Genomic DNA, 17,698 nt, shown 5'->3' on the forward strand with positions numbered 1-17,698 from the left:
ACAGGGAAGGGAGGTGTCAAGGATAAGTTTTAGCATTAATCTCTCACTGATTTTTGGTGGGCATGAGGACAGTGGCTGGGTAGGGATAAAGTACAAAAGATAACAAAGTACGCTAGCTCAGAATTTCTCAATTATTGTCATTTTGTGCCGGGGAAGTCTGTTCTGGGGGACCACCCTGTGCATTGTTGGATGTTTCACAGCATCCTTGGCCTCTACCCACTAGATCCCTCAAGTTGTGACCGCCAAAAGTATCTCCAGACGTTGCTTCCACCACAGAGGCAAAATTGCCCCTGTTTGGGAACCATTGCTCTAGTGTCAGGAGGGCAATTCCCTGTTTGCTACTTCCCTTTTTTCTTTGCATTGCAGTGGCGCTGAGGGTCTGTTCTGGTTTCGCTTAGTAAAAGGTAGAAGACCTTTTGTGAGATTTTTGCTTAAGGAGCCAGAATTCTTGACTAAGCCCTTGGTCTGTGCTGGGGTCTGTGTCCTTTTTTTAAAAAATTTTATTTATTTTTGGCTGCATTGGGTCTTCATTGCTGTGCACGGGCGTTCTCTAGTTGCGGCGAGCGGGGGCTGCTCTTCATTGCGGTGCACGGGCTTCTCACTGTGGTGGCTTCTCTTGTTGCAGAGCACGGGCTCTAGGCATGCGGGCTTCAGTAGTTGTGGCACAAGGGCTCAGTAGTTGTGGCTCACGGGCTTAGTTGCTCCGCGGCATGTGGGATCTTCCCAGACCAGGGCTTGAACCCGTGTCCCCTGCATTGGCAGGCGGATTCTTAACCACTGCACCATGAGGGAAGCCCGGGTCTGTGTCCTTTATGAACTCAGCAGGGGTCCTCTAGCTGGCTGGAAGGAGATCTGACTTTGGAAAGAGGGACATCATTCTCTCCCCCCAGATACTTTCTTGTTTGTGCCCCTTTCTAACTCCATTTACAGAAAAGAAGAAAGCCTTAGTGAGAAGGGTAAAGATCAAGAAAGCCAACAGGATGCACCAGTCAGCCCAGAACTCCAGCCACGACCAGCCAAAGCGAAAAGAACTGCAACTGGGAATCTCACACCCAAGTCATCAGGGCTCAATGGATTAAAGGTTAGAGCTAAACTTGATGTTGACTCATCAGGACTTTGATTACACTAAGCCAAAATGAGAGCTCTTTGTTTATTGCAGTTCCTGGAAAGCCTTGTATTTGTCTTCATCTTCTTGCACGCGGGGGCAGTGGCCTAACTCAATCAAGATGTTCTTTGAGTAAAAGTACACAGAGATTACAAATAAAAGTTTGATGCTGAAGAAACAGCATTCCTAACCCTCGCCTAGCCCTACAAAAAAAATTCTTTTTTCAAATGTCGCATGACGTTTAGGGTCTAGAGGAAATGGAACTGACTCTAAGAGTCTTACCCATTACAGCAGGCCAGGACTGTCGAAGCCATGCCACCACGCTTGGTTTTTTTTCCTCACAATGCGCACACTTTCAGGGCCTTTTCTGAAGGTTAATGACAAGTCGTGACCCTTATTTTTCTAATTGTTTGCAGCCATTACTGTTCATTTCATTAAGGACTTGCTCAGTCTATGCCAGGCGGTGCCCATGATGGCACTCAGCCAGTTCCCAGGGGCTCCTGTTCCAACTGGAGACTTCTTAAAAGGCAGATGACATAATCATTTTGGAAACATTATTATAAACTTATTGTATAATGTTTATAGCAAATGTCAACAAGTGTATGTGTGTGGTGATGGGGAAGGGGAGGTCTTAGGTTAGAGAGTGGCTAGCCTATTTGTGGGGCGATTTAGAAATAATAGTAACCTCTCTCAGTTCTGCTGGTTTCGATAGTTTACACAGTGTTTTCATAAACATTATTTTGTTCAGTAATATACACAGGCAAGGATTCATTCTGAACTTTGGAGTGCAAGACTCAATATCTCAAAATTCAGCACGGGCAGGCCTGCCTTCTGGAAGCCTCTCCTGCCTCTGCCCTCCCATAGGTTGTCCCTTCTTTGAGTTCCCTGTTCTTGCCTTATGATCGCCCCTCACACTGGCTGCAGCACTTTGTTGGCAGGGCCTGCTTTTAATGAGTGTCTACTGCAGTTTCTAGAAGGACAATAATATTTATTGAACTTGAGGGCCTTAATTCCAAGAGTGAGGCCTTTGTTTCGGATAGGTTAAACATCCCCAGGCTCTTTGAGTAGGGTCTAGACTAGGTGTATTATCTGCAATTTTATTGCTATATTTTTTGCAAAAGATTTCAGGTGTGTCCATTGGCTTAATTCAACCAAAATACACCCTAGTTAGTGGGTCTCATCATCCATCCAGACATGACACTTTTTTGGGGGGGATAGTGCCAGAATAATCCCCCCCCCCAGTGGTGTACATGACCTAATCCCAGACAACTGTGAATATGTTTGTTACCTTATATGGCACAAGTGACGTTGCAGGTGTGATTAGATCAAGGATTTTTCAAAATTAATTTTTATTGGAGTATAGTTGATTTACAATGTTCTGTTAGTTTCAGGTGTACAGCAAAGTGAATCAGTTATACATATACATATATCCACTCTTTTTTAGATTCTTTTCCCATATAGGCCATTACAGAGTATTGAGTAGAGTTCCCTGTGCTATACAGTAGGTTCTTATTAGTTATTAAGGATTTTGAGATAGGGAGATTATCATGGATTATCTGGTAGGTCCAAATCTATTTTTTTCCTTAAAAAAATTTTTTTTAAATTTACTTTTGGCTGCATCAGGTCTTAGTTGCGGCATGCGGGATCTTCGCCGCGCACGCGGGCTTCTCTCTAGTTGAGGTGCTTGAACTCAGTAGTTGTGGCGCACAGGCTTAGTTGCCCCGCGGGCATGTGGGATCTTAGTTCTCCGACCAGGGATCGAACTTGCGTCCCCTGCACTGGAAGGCGGATTCTTTACCACCGGGCCACCGGGGAAATCCCGGGGAAATCCCCCACCCCCCAATTTTTAAAAAATTTGTACACAATTTCAAAAGGTTACACTCCGTCTACAGCTATTACAGAATATTGGCTATACTCCCCGTGTTGTGGAATACATCCTTAGAGCCTATCTACACCCAGTAGTTTGTACCTCCCACTCCCCCACCCCTTTATGGCCCCCCCAACCACTAGTTCCTTCTCTATATCTGGTAGGTCCAATCAAATCACAAGGGTTTTTATAAACGTAAAAGGAAGGCAGGAAGGTCAGAGTATGTGACGAGGGAAGCAGAGGTCTGAGTGGTACAGGAACGAGCCAAGGAATGTAGGCAGTCTCTAGAAGCTGGAAAAGGCGAGGAAATAGATTCTCCCTTAGAACCTCCATAAGGAACGCAGCTCTGCCTACACCTAGATTTTAGCCCAGTGAGACTTCTGACTTCCAGAACTCTAATATAATACAGCTGGGTTGTTTTAAGTCACTAAATTTGTGGTAATTTGTTACATCAGGCACAGGAAACTAAAGAGTTCCCGTTTTCCTCCACCCTCAGCGTCATTAATCCTCATAGCCACCCACTTTCAACGTATTCAATGCGCATCCTTCCCGCTCACCTTCCGTCTCTCAATATATATCTATCAAAAAGAAAGATGAAGAAAGTTCTTGGTGAGCTTTGAAAAATCGAAGTACATAGTATGGCACTGTCCCTCATATTTATAATTTTTCTTTCTTTCTTTTTTTTCTTCGACTCAACATTATGTCTCACCAGCTTTCAAATATACCTTTCGTCCCGTTGACAAAGCACACTCCCGCCAAGTCCCCTCCTTGGTCTTCCAAGTCCTCCCTGTGAGGTCAGGCCTGGGTTTACTAACCCCCGAGTCAGAATTTAGGAAACAAGGGCTCAGAGGCCAACGACTGGAAGCTTCGTCTCCAGACTCCCAGGCCAAGGCTCCTTCCCCGAGCCCGCCCTGCCCCGGTGCCCGGCAGGGCACAGCCCGGGGCCTGTCCGAGGCTCCGCCAGGCTGCACAGTCCGCACCGGGCCGGGCGGCGCGGGGGCCGCGCCGCAACACGGTCGGGGAAGTTCTGTCTGGCTCGGGATCGGACTCCGGGGGCGCGGTGGCGGCTCGGCTGCCGCGGGGCCAGGTGTCGCGCCGCGGAAGCCGCCGCGGGAGTCGCGGGCGCCGCGCCCCGCCCCTCTGCCCTCGCTGGCCGCCTGGGGTTACCTGCGGCCTGTGGGCTGGGCGGCCCTTCCGGTCTGCGCCGGCCCCCGGCCTCCAGGGCGGCGGAGCCGGGAAGTGGGAGAGGGGGCGAAGGAGGCGGAGACTGCCGCGGCTGCAGCCCGGCCGGGCTCCGAGCGAGGGACTGCATGGAGCGGCCGGCGCGGCTTTGCGGGCTGTGGGCGCTGCTGCTCTGCGCCGGCGGCGGCGGGGTGGCCGCGCCCGCGGGTGAGTGCGGCCCCCGGGGCCCGGGGCGGTGGGGGTCGCGGCCGAGAGGCCAGCAGGGGCGCTCCGGGGCCGCCGCGGCGGGGGTGGGCGCCGGGGGCCGTCCCCACGACGCCCCGCGGCCGCCGCCGCCTCCCTCGCCCGGCTAGAGGTGGGGGAACCGGAGCGGCCGGGCTTTCCCGGATCCCGGGCGGCGGGGGCGGCGGCGGGGCCGGAGGACGACGACTTGTCGCCGCACTTCCCTCGGCCGTCGGGAAGCGGCGAGGAGCCTGGCGCCGGGGCCCAGGGCCGAAACGAGTCCGTGGCATCGGAGGGCAGCGGGGTCGGGAGCTGGAATGTCGCCGGTGCCCCCGGGAGGGGATGAGGGGCTGGGAGGCCGCGGGGACGGCGAGCGAGGTCCGGGCGAGGTGGGACGCGCCGGGGCTTCTTGCGCGGCCGGTCCAGCGAGGGGGTGGGAGTCGAAGGGAACCTCTAAAGCTCCTAGTCCCTGTAGGAAAAGGACGTGAGGGTCGCGGCCACCCCTGGCGTCCAAGAAATCCAGTGGGAATCCCGGAGCAGCATCCACGTGGATGCCTTTTTTTCCTTTTCCTTTATTAACCTTTACATTTTGGAATAATTTTCAATTGACAGAAAAGTTGCAAAGATAGTATAGAGAGTTCTCGTATACCCCTCACCCTGGTGTGGCAAGTTAAATTAATCAGCCAGAGTTACTGTGAAAAGTTGAGGGCTAATGAATTCCTCACGGCCAGCTTTTGCCATGAGTGGCCTTCTGGACATTTTTGGTGACGATAGTAGCTCCAAATTCGATAGGTTTTATTGTCACATTGACACAAACACCCACAATTTGTTTATTGCATTTTCAACCAGTGTGTTGTGCTTTGAAACCCAGGTTGAAATGTTGATTAGGAAACCTCGATGGCCTCTATTGATTCAGTCAACAAAACGTATGCACAGTCTCCTCTGTGCCAGGCAGCGTTCTAGGGGCAGAGAGTGGAGCCGTGAGCAAAACAGGTCAAGTCCCTGCCCTTTGGAGTTTATATGCTGTTGGCAGTCAGAGGAAGGGGCCGGGGGGAGTAAAATATAAGGTATGTCAGATGGCGATAAGTACTATGGAGAAAAACAAAGCAGGGAAGGGGTTTGCCATTGTAAATAGGGTGGAGTAGGAAGACCTCCACTGAAAAGGTGGCATTTGAGTAGAGACTTGAGGGATGTTTGACAGTCAATGATTCAAGTGCCTGCCTTGTTTAGTACTGAGCCAGGCTCTGTAGGTTGGCTTAGAACCTTAGAGTATACTGCGTAATCGTTGCCCCCAGTTCACTTGGGGGAATCTGATTCCCATAATCATATGGGGCAGCTGCAGTCCAGAGAAGGGAGGGGGTCACCCATCTCTTTAGTCTCCTGATTTTCACCGTGCTACTCTAACCCCCTCCCTCCTACAGACTTCCTCCCCCCACGCACCTGGAACAACAAACAGCTGGCCCTCTAGTAATGCTGGCAACCCCCAACTTAATCAGTTTTGTCACAGAAGTTCATTAGTAACTTGGTTACTTAGAAATAGAAAAACTTTTTTCCCATTGGAAATATTGATAGAATTGCATGGTGAAATAAAAAAGAAGAAAAACAGTCAGGGGACTTGAGTTTTAGTGGTCTGACATTTCCCAGGTGTGGGACTTCAGGGCTTGTCATTTCCCCTTCCTTGTACAGCAGCTTTCTCATCTGTGATAGGAGGTTGAACTCCATAAGTTTTAAGGGCTCTTCCAGCTCTAATCTTTTGAGTGTTTATGAAAGATTAGGTTACCAGCTTAGTTTAGTCTATTTAGATTGGTAGCCCACATTGTGGCATGTCTTAATAACAACTAGCATTTATATAGTGTTTACTCTGCCGGGCAGCGTTCTAAGTTTTCCACTTGAACTATTTCATTTAATTTTTACACAATACCCTCTGTAGGTGCTGTTATTAGTCCTGTTTTGTATGTGAGGAAGCTGAGGCACAGCAAGGCCCAGAGCTCTCGTAGGTGATAGAGTGGAGGAGCTAGGCTTCCAACCCTGGCAGCCTGGTTCCAGAGGCCATGCCCCTAACCACTGTATTCAGTGCCTCTCTCTGCAGAAGTGAAGGGAGTCCTTGGCTGGGAGAGGAGCTGGGCCCCTCCCAGAGCAGCAGGGCAGGACTGGTTGGCGCCCATGCAAGTATGTACAGGCCATTGGTATGAAGTGAATGATCATGCATTGGAGACTTGCTTTATAATTGCCAGACCGTGTAGTCCAAACAATAAGTACTGTAGGCGTTCAGAAGAGGGGAAACTGAGGGCTGGGAGTGTCGTGGAAGAGCTAAAATTTGAGCTAGACTTTTAGGGTGGGTGACATTTGAGTAGGTGGAGGAGCAGTTATTCCCAGTTGGGGGGAATAGCAGCTACAGAGGCCCAGAAGTAAGGGTGAGGGTGCCCTTTTGTGCTCAGCGAGGAGCCCAGCTTGGCAGGAGGGTGCATTGGCAAAATCAGTCCAGGCAGAAGGGCTTCATTTGCCCTTGAAGCTGAGTGGGGCGCAGCGTGAGGGAAATGACACTAGAGGAGAAGCCAGCAGGGAGACTTGACTGAGTGTGGGGAATCACTGGAGTACGAAGCTACGAAGGGATCTAGGGTTGGAGGTGGCCACGAGAAAGATGTGTTGTGCACGCCTTCTGTCCAGGCCCGTGCCTTACTGCTGCCTTACTGCTGTATGTCTGCCTGGCTCACGGGGCCCAGCAGAGCACATTAGTGTGACTGGGATGATTAAGAGAGGTGTTGCAGGGCTTCCCTGGTGGCGCAGTGGTTAAGAATCCACCTGCTAATCCAGGGGACATGGGTTCGAGCCCTGGTCCGGGAAGATCCCACATGCTGTGGAGCAACTAAGCCCATGCACCACAACTACTGAGCCTGCGCTCTAGAGCCCACGAGCCACAGCTACTGAGCCCGTGTGCCACAACTACTGAAGCCCGTGTGCCTAGAGCCTGTGCTCCGCAACAAGAGAAGCCCCCACTCGCTGCAACTAGAGAAAGCCCATGAGCAGCAATGAAGACCCAACGCAGCCAAAAATAAATAAATAAATAAATAAATTTATTTTAAAAAAAGTGTTGCAAAAAACTCTGAAAGAGGTTGATGACTGAGTAGATGTAAAGGAAGGAGATGGATGACTCGTGTATAACTCTTGTGATTTCCTTGACTTTTCCCACAATATGCATGCTTCTGCCAGCTCCTGTGATTGAACAAGAGAGAGCAAAAACTTTTAGTTAAGTAACATGCCTTATTATTAGAAACAGCATTGATCATGTTAATTCATAATTAGAATGGGATCTTGTGCTAGATTACCACACAGACTCGCTTGAGGTTTGAAGTATAGTTGAGGGAGCTACTTGAGTCCCTCTCTCCTTCCCGCTCCCCTTTCTGGTCAGTGATCAACCCCTAAGAAATGGTTAGAATTAGATGCCTAAGGAAAGCTTATCAGGCAGAGAAGCTTGTTGTGTCTCTAAGGCCATGGACACATATCAATTCCATAGAAAACCAAAGCAACTGTTTAGACCTATTTCGTCTCTTCAGAAAGAAAGAAAGCAGACAGCACACATTTACATAGCACTTGTTCTGTGCCAGGCATTGTTCTGAGCTTTTTTATCTGTATTAACTCATTTAATCCTCATAGTAACCCTTTTTCATTAGTTTACTATTATCATCCTCATGTTATAGATGCAAACACTGAGGCAGAGAGAGGTTAAGTAACTTGCCAGCTAGTAAGTAGCAGAGCTGGCATATGAGCTCAGGCAGTCTGGCTCCGGAGTCCGTGCTCTTAATCAATACACTACGCTGAAATGATGTGTCTTACAGATGAGGAGTTGTTACGGACTTTTACAAGAAGCACAGTCCCCACTTACTTATGCATGTGTCTGGATGTATTATACCCACATACGTACATTCAGATATATTTACACATTTGGAGATTGTATCGCAAGAGGGAGGAGGTATGGGGATATATGTATATGTATAGCTGATTCACTTTGTTATACAGCAGAAACTAACACACCACTGTAAAGCAATTCTACTCCAAGAAAGATGTTAAAAAAGTAAAAATTAAAAAAAAAGTTTCTGTGAGTGTGTGTGCTTTTTAAAGTATAGGAAGTAGAAAAATCTTAAGAGAAATGGAAGGAACCATTAGGGGGGAAAAAAAAGGATGACAGATAGCCACAAGTAGCCTAAAATGCAAACCTGTTAGAAGATCTGACTAAGGGATACTTCAAAACAGATGGGGGAAAATGAAATCCGTTTGAGAGATTGGAAATAGGGCCGGCTATTGTTCTATTAAAATACTGAGGTTAAAAAATAGATTTAAAAAGGTCTTAGACTACCTTGAAAATTGGGGTATGATTTAAGCAAACCATAAATAGGTAATATTTTTATTGTTAGGACTTTAATTTTTGTGTGGGAGTGGGAGGTTTGTGGGAAGGCAGAGTGTCAGGAAGTGCTAAGCCAGCTATCCTGGACTTTTGCTGCAGTGTGTTTCTGGAAACTGCACAGTAAGGGAGATAATCCTAAAGTAAATTGTAATCTTCAGTAGGAACAAAGTTTTCATTAGAGACTCTATACCTGATAAACGATTTGTCTTCAAAAATATCGACGTGATGTTCGAAAGGCCAAACTGGAATAGCTATACACTCCTGTAATCACTTAAAATCCTAACTTAAAATCACTGTCGCCTAAGCCATTGGTGCTCCTGGCACAGGCTGGGTTTTAATGCAGTGCAATAGGAACTCGCTGCTTCCACAAGGACTTGGCCTGCTGTGGGCTCCTCCTCCCCACGGCTGGGCCTTTGGTCTGCCTTTCAGAAAGGCTAATGGTAGTTGAGTTAGGAAAGGCAGAATGAATATTGAGAGTTCAGGGCCTGTGCAGGCTGCTGTGTATAAACCTGACTTAGGGGGGGACCCCAACTCTGTAGTGCCTGTGGGGTTGATGTTTTGGGACAAATGGTATTTTTTGTTCAGTTAAAGAGGAAGGTAATGGCATAAATACTGCAGATTATGTAAGAGGCCCAGAGCACTCCAAAGTGTTGGCATAGAGTATAAAATAGAACTACTGATTGATAAATTAATAAAACTGTAGTCCTTAAGTAACTAATAATGATTAAGTTTGCCACTTTAGACAATTTGGGGTTTTTTAAAAAAATTAGTTTAATAAACTTTATTTTGGAATAAATTTCGACTTACAGAAAAGTTGCAAAGATAGGACAGAGGAGCCCTCATCCAGTTTCCGGGGGACGATTTTGGTAGTCCTGGCCTCAGGAGAAGTTCTCGGGAAAGTTTGAAATGATGTTTCCTTTCCCTCCTCTATATGTACTTCCTTGCATTTGGCAGAAGCATGAAAACTCCTATCCCCGATCCTAAAGCTGGGTCCGAGATAATAGAGCCAGTAAATATTTGGTGGAGACAGTGGTGGGTTTTCTCAAAATGAAACACATTTTTTAAGACACTGGTTCACAGTTTCTCCTCTTTTCGTCCCTCTTCAGATTTGTCAAAGCTACAGTTCCAGCTGTTTAGTGTCAGATCTCAGGGGAGCAACAGGGTTGTTAGATCTCTTTCTCAGTACTTCTTTGGAAAAGTTACAAGAACAATTGCCAGGTCACGTTAGCAAGCACGATTAAAGATGAGCTGCTTAAACTCACTCGCAGAACTGCTGGGCTTGAACTGTCTGTATTGAGTGCGCCTGGGCACGCAGTGTAGGGGGCCCCAAATACCCACCGGACGGAAACTTGGACATTTAAGAATATACTCTCCTCTGTGTTCACACTATAGCAAGTGGTTAAGAATGCGGCCTGGGAGCCACACTTTCTAGGTTTGCGTCTCAGCTCTGCCATTGACTGGCCTTGGGATATGGGGCCAGTGACTCAATGTCCCTGTGCCTCAGTCGCCTCATCTTTGCATGAGGCTGAGGGTCCCTGTCTCATAAGGTTGTGAGGATTGAGATTAACATGTGGAGAGTACTTAGAATGCTGTCTGGCTCAATAAATGTGAGCTCTTGATAACTCAGTTTTATGATTCTTGGTCTCTAGGACTTGGAGGAATGGATTAAATTAACCACTGAAAACACTGGCTGCTGTGGATAAATGTATTTCTTGTGCTTGATTTGAACAGAAACTCAGCCACCTGTGACGAATTTGAGCGTGTCTGTTGAAAACCTCTGCACAGTCACATGGACATGGAATCCTCCTGAGGGAGCCAGCCCAAATTGTAGTCTAAAGTATTTTAGTCATTTTGGCAACAAACAGGATAAGGTAAGTTTTCTGGAACATACTGCATTGATAAGGTAAAGTGAACACTGTGAGTTGGAGCTAAGACTAAGCCAAATTCTAATCTTACTTCAAAGTGGGATTTTTATTTTTGAGTTGTGTCCAAATTTTTTAACTGGGAAAATTATGGAAACAACTGTTGACAAAATTGAACATTAGAAAATATTTGCCAATCAAATACAATTGAGATTATTACTCTTTTAGGAAATACTAGGCACTCAATAAATAATTAATTATGTTAAAGTTGGTTCCTGTAGGCACCCAGTGAATAATTAATTATGTTAACATTGGTTTCTGTGTTGCTGCCTGAAGCCTTGTATTTATATAACACTTTCCATTTCTCAGGGAATTTTCACATTTGCCATCTCACTAATCACATGCACAGATAGATATGCAAGAACTATGTGATGCAAAAGTAAATGGCCATATGGAAAATGAAAAAATAAGATGTCAGTGGCAGGTGGGGTTGACCAGACAGTTCCCTGATGCTTGAGAAAAAATGAGAGAAACTTTCAGCCTTTCCAGTCGGATGTGCGACCGATTTAAGTGAATTTTTGTTAACAAGTTTGGATAATTTCGGATTCTTTATGATAGTCTTATTCAATGGAAGTTCCTTTTGAGCCTTATTGGTTTGTAGCCCCTGCTAATTGACAGGTTCCTCAAAGCATCATATCGTCTGTTCAGAACTGTTTTATATCTTTATACAGTCCTTGGGTTCCGCATCTGTGGATTCAGCCAACTGCAGGTGGAAAATATTAGGGGAAAAAAATTCCAGAAAATTCCAAAAAGCAAAACTTGAATGCCTCGTACTGGCAACTATTTACATATCATTTACGTTGCACTAGGTATTATAAGTAATTCAGAGATGATGTAAAGTATAGGAGAGGATGTGCCTAGGTCATATGCAGACACTACGCCATTTTAAATAAAGACTTGAGCATCCATGCATTTTGGTGTCCGTGGTGGGTCCTGGAACCAATGCCCCTCGGGTGTAAGAGGGATGACTGTATCTTCTTTCAGTGTGTGGGTGGGGGAGGTGGAGGATGTTTGGGGTTGAATTTGTCCCGGATTTTGAGAAGGCCAATGAGAAGTTGTTATTAATGACAGTACTTTGGCTCAGTGAACTGTGGAATCACCATGTTCAAGCAGTTTGGTGGCAGGAAGAGTCTGGAGAACTAGTTAGTGCACCATTCAGCTAGCTCAGTGGCCTGGGGTAAATTCCTTAACCTCTCTGAGCCTTCATTTCCTCGTGTGTAAAGTGTGGCTCTACTCACGTCTCTGGCTTGCTGGTCCACCAAAAATAATGTATGGGAAACTTAATGAAGTGAGGATGGAATGGGCTCTTCCTCTAGAGGGAAACTTGCTAATCTGCCTTCCTGCTTTCCTGCAGAGGTGTTAATTATAGTTTAGGTGTTGATTGATAAGGAATTGAGGCTGGTCAGAAATATTTGTGTTTTAAAAGAGGTCCTCCAAATGCAGAAGCCTGTGAAACTCTGGTAGGCCAGTTTCCCTTTTCACACTGTTGGCTTCCTCTTGTTCCTAAGGAGGGGCCTTAGACAGTTGGAGTCTTAGTGGCAACTTTTGGTAGTTCAGCCTTGAGAAATTCCAGGAAAGACCCTTTGGTGCGTCACCTAAGTATCTAACTGAAACCCCCAGGAGAGGTCACCATCTTTCTAACATGTCCTTATTCATTAGCCCGTCAACCACGCTCAAGGATCAGTCAGGTAGACATGCTGATATGCTAGTCTAGAAATGGGGCGAATTCCTCAGTATAGTTACAGAAATTTAGACTTGAAAGTAACTTTAGGAGGCAGTGGAATCAGGTAGAATTGGGTTTGAAATTTTGTCTCTTTCCCTTTCAAGTTTTGTGGCCTTAGGCAAGTCATTTAACCTATCTGAGCCTGAGCCTCCATTTCCTTGTTTGTAGAATGCTGGGGGGAAAGGCTAGTAAAAGTACCTACTTCATATGAATGGTGTGTGTTTGTTAAAGGAGATAATGTTTGTGATACACCTGGCACAGAGTTAGTGTTCAGTAATTGTTAGCTTTTATTATTATTACTGTTGTTAGATTCAACCATATGAAATTGTTGCCTTTATAGGTCATATTATATGGTTCAACCTAATATTATCGTTTAATCTTGGTCCCTCCGTTTTGCCCCTGAAGAGACCAGATGGAGACCATAAAGGGTGGCCTCTGCCTAAGGCCTGCTCATTTATTCCAGACATTTGACAGCTTTGAAGGCTGCCAATGCAGCAGTTGTGATAAACACAGATTATTCTTTCCAGTCAGTGATGGGGGATTTCCTGTCTGGACCTTTTTGAAGTTTACAATCCTGAGACTGAGAATCAATGGGAGGAGTGGTTTTCCTTCCCTCTTTCTGTCCTTTGGACACAGCATTAATGTCATCAGACCACACCGGGGTGTATATATGCTTTGAAGCATGTTGAAGCAGTGGCATTATGATAGTTTGTACATGTTACAGGGCTTTTATGACCGTCTGACGGTCCCAAATTGCTAAATGAGGTAAATCCTTGAGGTCATTTTCAATCTTCAGATTGGAGGACCATTAAGATATGGAATCATAGATGATTTTTTTTAAAAAAAATATTCAATACAAGACTAGCTTAAGTGGCTGCCCTTCACCATTGTTTTAGCAATGTCTAATCTGGCAATTAGAAGAAGGATCTGGCATCAGATTTTAGATCTCTTTCATCACCAAGAGAGAGGCAAATCTTACTAGGTGAATAAATTAAACGGATGTTCTGTCTAGGCATCCAAAGAGACTGAAGCTGAAGCTGACTCCCCTTTCCTTCTGAGAAAGGATTAGCAATTGGGAAAGCTTCGATCTAGCCAAATGAACTTTGGACTTGAGGGGGAGGGATCGGTTCAGGACTCTGGCCTTGATTTTTGATAAATTTTCAAAGGAGCCCAGATTCTCTGACAGGTGGAGCATAATGTCATAACAGCAGCTACCAGTGGAATGAGTCACCACGGCCGAAAGTCACGTGGGAGCTATCACACATACTTCATCAAGATCTTCTGGGAGGGATTTAGTTTCTTGTCTGATACAGAGAGGTGCACTTGACTTGGCGATCATTGACAGTTGGGGTTCCTACTTTATTCATGCCAATTTAATATTATTTGCCTTGAGCTTTGAAAGAGATTTTTTAAAAGTATTTTATCTTTCCCCCTACCATGTCTTTTCTAAGTTATTTTTTTATTCATATGCCGAAAACAAAAGGTTCAGGTTTAGGGCTTCCCTGATGGCGCAGTGGTTAAGAGTCCGCCTGCCAATGCAGGGGCCACGGGTTCAAGCCCTGGTCCAGGAAGATCCTACATGCCGTGGAGCAACTAAGCCCCGTGAGCCACAACTACTGAGCCCGCATGCCACAACTACTGAAGCTCGCGTGCCTAGAGCCTGTGCTCTGCAACAAGAGAAGCCACCACAATGAGAAGCCCATGCACCACAACGAAGACTAGCCCCCGTTCGCCGCAACTAGAGAAAGCCCGCGTGCAGCAATGAAGACCCAACGCAGCCAAAAATAAATAAATTAATAAAGGGTCTGAATCAATAACTGATTAACTTTGAAAATGAAGGTTTTTTTTAAAAAAAAGGCTCAGATTTAGGTGCTAAAGTATGTTTTTACTTTAGGAAATTCCATTTATTAAAAATACTTGTGTAATAAAACTCCTCAGCCCTCTCACTGGAACAATATCTAATACAATAAGAGAACTGGAATTTTTCCATAATGATTCTAATTTATGGCATTTGACCGTACATTTTCCCCCGGGTGTCCTCAGAGGGCAAATGCAGCTTCCACACAAGAATTATCAAGGATTCTTGGGTCAGGGTGGCTGCTTCAGGGGTATATGGGACTTTTGCTTAGTAAAATTGTGTGGTTGGTGAAATTTGCATTCGGAGCTTTCCTGCCACCATTACCAACAATCCTTGTTTCCTCAGCACGCATTCATCAATTAAGGGCCAGTTTCCTTACTTCGCCATGAGAGCTATAATGGTGAAACATTCTCGAGAGCCTTCTCTTGGCACAATTGGTATGTTCCATTTCTGTAGGCAGCAACTATATGGAAAGCCAAATGATAAGTAGGTTTCTTGGCAAGGAATCAGGAGTTTGTTGTGAAAATGTACTTGACTCAGAATAGCTGGAGGCCCCACTGAGGGTAGGCAGGGCTTTGCTGCTGGGACAAAAATAATCAATGTCCATGGAGCTGAATCACCCTCTCTTTTCTCCCTGTCAGAATTTTGTTTGCAGACATTTCTTTTTCTCTTCTTCCAGGGCTGACCAGCTAACTCCTTTTTTAGAGTGCTGTCTTGCCTGGGCCTAAGAGCTGTTCGGTCTATACAAAGTGTTGTTTTCTTCCCCATGTCTTTGCTATGGTTCGTTAATTGATGATTTGCTGGCTACCTCTCAGAGGACATCCTTGTGTCCTGGTTTTGAGTCTCTCTCACAGTTGCCCTCATGCTCAGTTGGCAGCAGGCATGTGAAATGGCAGAGTACCCCTTAGGGTGGTAGATAGCGGTAACTCTGACAAAATTTCCCTTCATGGCTATCAGCACGTATATAAAAGGAAATGCTGTCTCCACCTTGAGTCAGAAACTATTGCAAAACAGGAAGCTCCTTGGAGCTCTGATTAAAAGCAGCTCAGTTCTTAATTATCCCAACTCTGTCACCTTGGAAAATGTTAATTTCCTCAAGAGCCTCTAATCTCATTATTCTAAATCATAGTAACCAGGCTTGTGATTATTATCCGTAAGCTGTGTATAAGTTGGCTTTCTGTGGTTCCACAAAGCTTATCTACCTTTCAGAATAAGAGCGTGCTATACTCAGTGCATATAATATCAACCCTTATAATTCATATGTGTATGTGAGATAGTCAAAATTGTCAAACAGTGCAGAAAGGTGTTTCCTGAAAAGTCTCTCCTCAGCCCTCAGGCTCCCCTTCTTTACTTCCTCTCCTCAGAGGTGACCAGGATTGCCAGATTCTTAAAGCAGTCCTTTTTACCTTGATCTTGATGTTATACTGCATCTACTTGGAATTGAATTTTGATAAACTTATTGTGTTTCCTTTGAAATTGCTCTTAGACAGATGTGTTAGCATGGTAGGTTTGTAGTAAATGTCATGATGTTTATACATTGAAAATGCGGGAAACTGTCTTTTATCTATACCACGGTTTCTCAATGGTGGCACTACGGACATTTGATGCGGGATAATTTTTTGTTGTTGGGGGAGGGAAGGCTGTCTTGTGCATTATAGGATGTTTGGCAGCATCCTTGGCCTCTACCCAGTATATGCCAGTAGCAGCCCTCTCCTAAGTTATGACAACTAAAAATGTTCTTAGACATTAACAAATGTCCCCCAGGGATGGGAGAACAGAATCACCGGAAGCTGAGAATCACTGAACTGTATACCATTTGATAACTTTCCATTTTCTTTACACAAATGTATTTCTGTGTGTTTGCTACTGCAATGCCTTTTTAAATTTACTTGTCCTAGAAAATTGCTCCAGAAACTTATCGTTCAAAAGAAGTGCCCCTGAATGAGAGGATTTGTCTGCAAGTGGGGTCCCAGTGTAGCACCAACGAAAGTGAGAAGCCTAGCATTTTGGTGGAAAAGTGCATCTCGCCCCCTGAAGGTAACAGCTAAAAGCACTGTCTCTTGGCATTTAGAGAATAAATCCAAATTACCCATATGCTTATGTTCAGTGTTCATTAATTCATTTAATTTTCAAACATTTGTTGAGTCTAATAAGTGTCAGGCACTGGTACTAGATGCTGAGAACACACCAATAACTGTCAGGACATCTCTGCCTTCGAGGTGCTCACAGACAACTTGAATAACAATGCCTGATAGTTATAGAGCACTTAATAATTTGGAAAGTGACACACACACACACACACACACACACACACACATACACATACATGCACACACATACGCCTCTCCCCTAAATTGAGCTTCTCAAGCTTATTCGGTGAAATGAGCAAGGCGTGTATTATTACCCTGATCTGTTTTGTGAGGAAGAAGGGAACTGAGTGAGTTGCTGTAGATCTTCAGGTCCCAGGCCAGTGCCTTAAACAAACGAAAATATTGATAGTGTCTTACTCATTATATAGAGAGATTAAATTGATATACAGGATATATTTGGGGAAAGATGTTAACAGAGGAAAGTGGGCATGCTGGCCCAGCTCTGACTCAAGACTAGCCCTAGAAAAAGCTGTCAAGTAGTCAGGTTGATCATTCTCCCCCAGCTCCCTTCCCACCCATCACCCAGTGTCCTTCTGGCTCTTATGTTACATGCAGGGAGAAGCATATACTCAGGAAGAGCAGGGCTACCAGAGCCCAGATGTCCAAGTTTAAATCTCAGCTCTGCCAGCTTCTAGTTGTGTGAGCTTAGGCAGATCACTTAGCCCCTTCTCTCTTCAGTTTCCTCACCTGTAAAAAGGGATGATGATAGTACCTACCTCCCAGGAATGTTGAAAGGATTACATCAATCAGCACATATGAGGTGCTGAGAATAGTGCCTGGCAGACAGTAAAAGCTAGATACATATTATCTATTCATACCATGTTGCCCTTTGGTTGGGCAAGGTCCCATCTCCTACCTCCAAACCTTAGCACTACATGACTTGTTTTCTAGACCATTCTCTACCTGTATGCACGGATCAAAAGTATATGAAGTAATATTTGTAAAGTTATAAAATTCAGTACTGATAGGAGGCTGGGAGCATGGTTTACAGCAAGTTACCTCCCCTATACTCGTTTCTTGAGGAGTTTAATAATCTGAAAGAAACTAAATTGTATTATGACGAAAAGGTGGGTGGTGATGGCTCAGCACAGTACGCCTTTAAGGAGCACGAGGGATAACAGGTTTGAATTTTAAACATAGGCATTTAACTTAGAGACGTGAAGTCTTAACTTAAAAGGCTTTATAAAGGTAGAGATTTCAGATCATCAAGATTTTAGGGCTCCTAAGGCCATAACCCCCAATAGACAACTACTAAGAGTTACGTTTT

The 17,698-nt window shown here is 45.2% G+C and overlaps 1 protein-coding gene across 2 annotated transcripts in view; it reads left to right on the forward strand.

The window, feature by feature from the left end:
* The first annotated feature begins 4,139 nt into the window (after positions 1-4,139).
* The window catches only part of IL13RA1 (interleukin 13 receptor subunit alpha 1), a 67,106-nt gene continuing 53,547 nt past the window's right edge, over positions 4,140-17,698 (forward strand). The window contains exons 1-3 of one of the 2 annotated variants that reach the window (XM_059911149.1): positions 4,140-4,361; positions 10,510-10,649; positions 16,180-16,318. In XM_059911149.1, the coding sequence (XP_059767132.1) occupies positions 4,283-4,361; positions 10,510-10,649; positions 16,180-16,318 (358 nt within the window). In that variant the 5' untranslated portion in view covers positions 4,140-4,282. The remainder of the gene's footprint in view (positions 4,362-10,509; positions 10,650-16,179; positions 16,319-17,698) is intronic. The other variant, XM_059911148.1, reaches the window with a different exon arrangement.

The sequence above is a fragment of the Balaenoptera ricei genome, chromosome X, assembly GCF_028023285.1.
Source record: "Balaenoptera ricei isolate mBalRic1 chromosome X, mBalRic1.hap2, whole genome shotgun sequence".
NCBI lineage: Eukaryota > Metazoa > Chordata > Mammalia > Artiodactyla > Balaenopteridae > Balaenoptera > Balaenoptera ricei.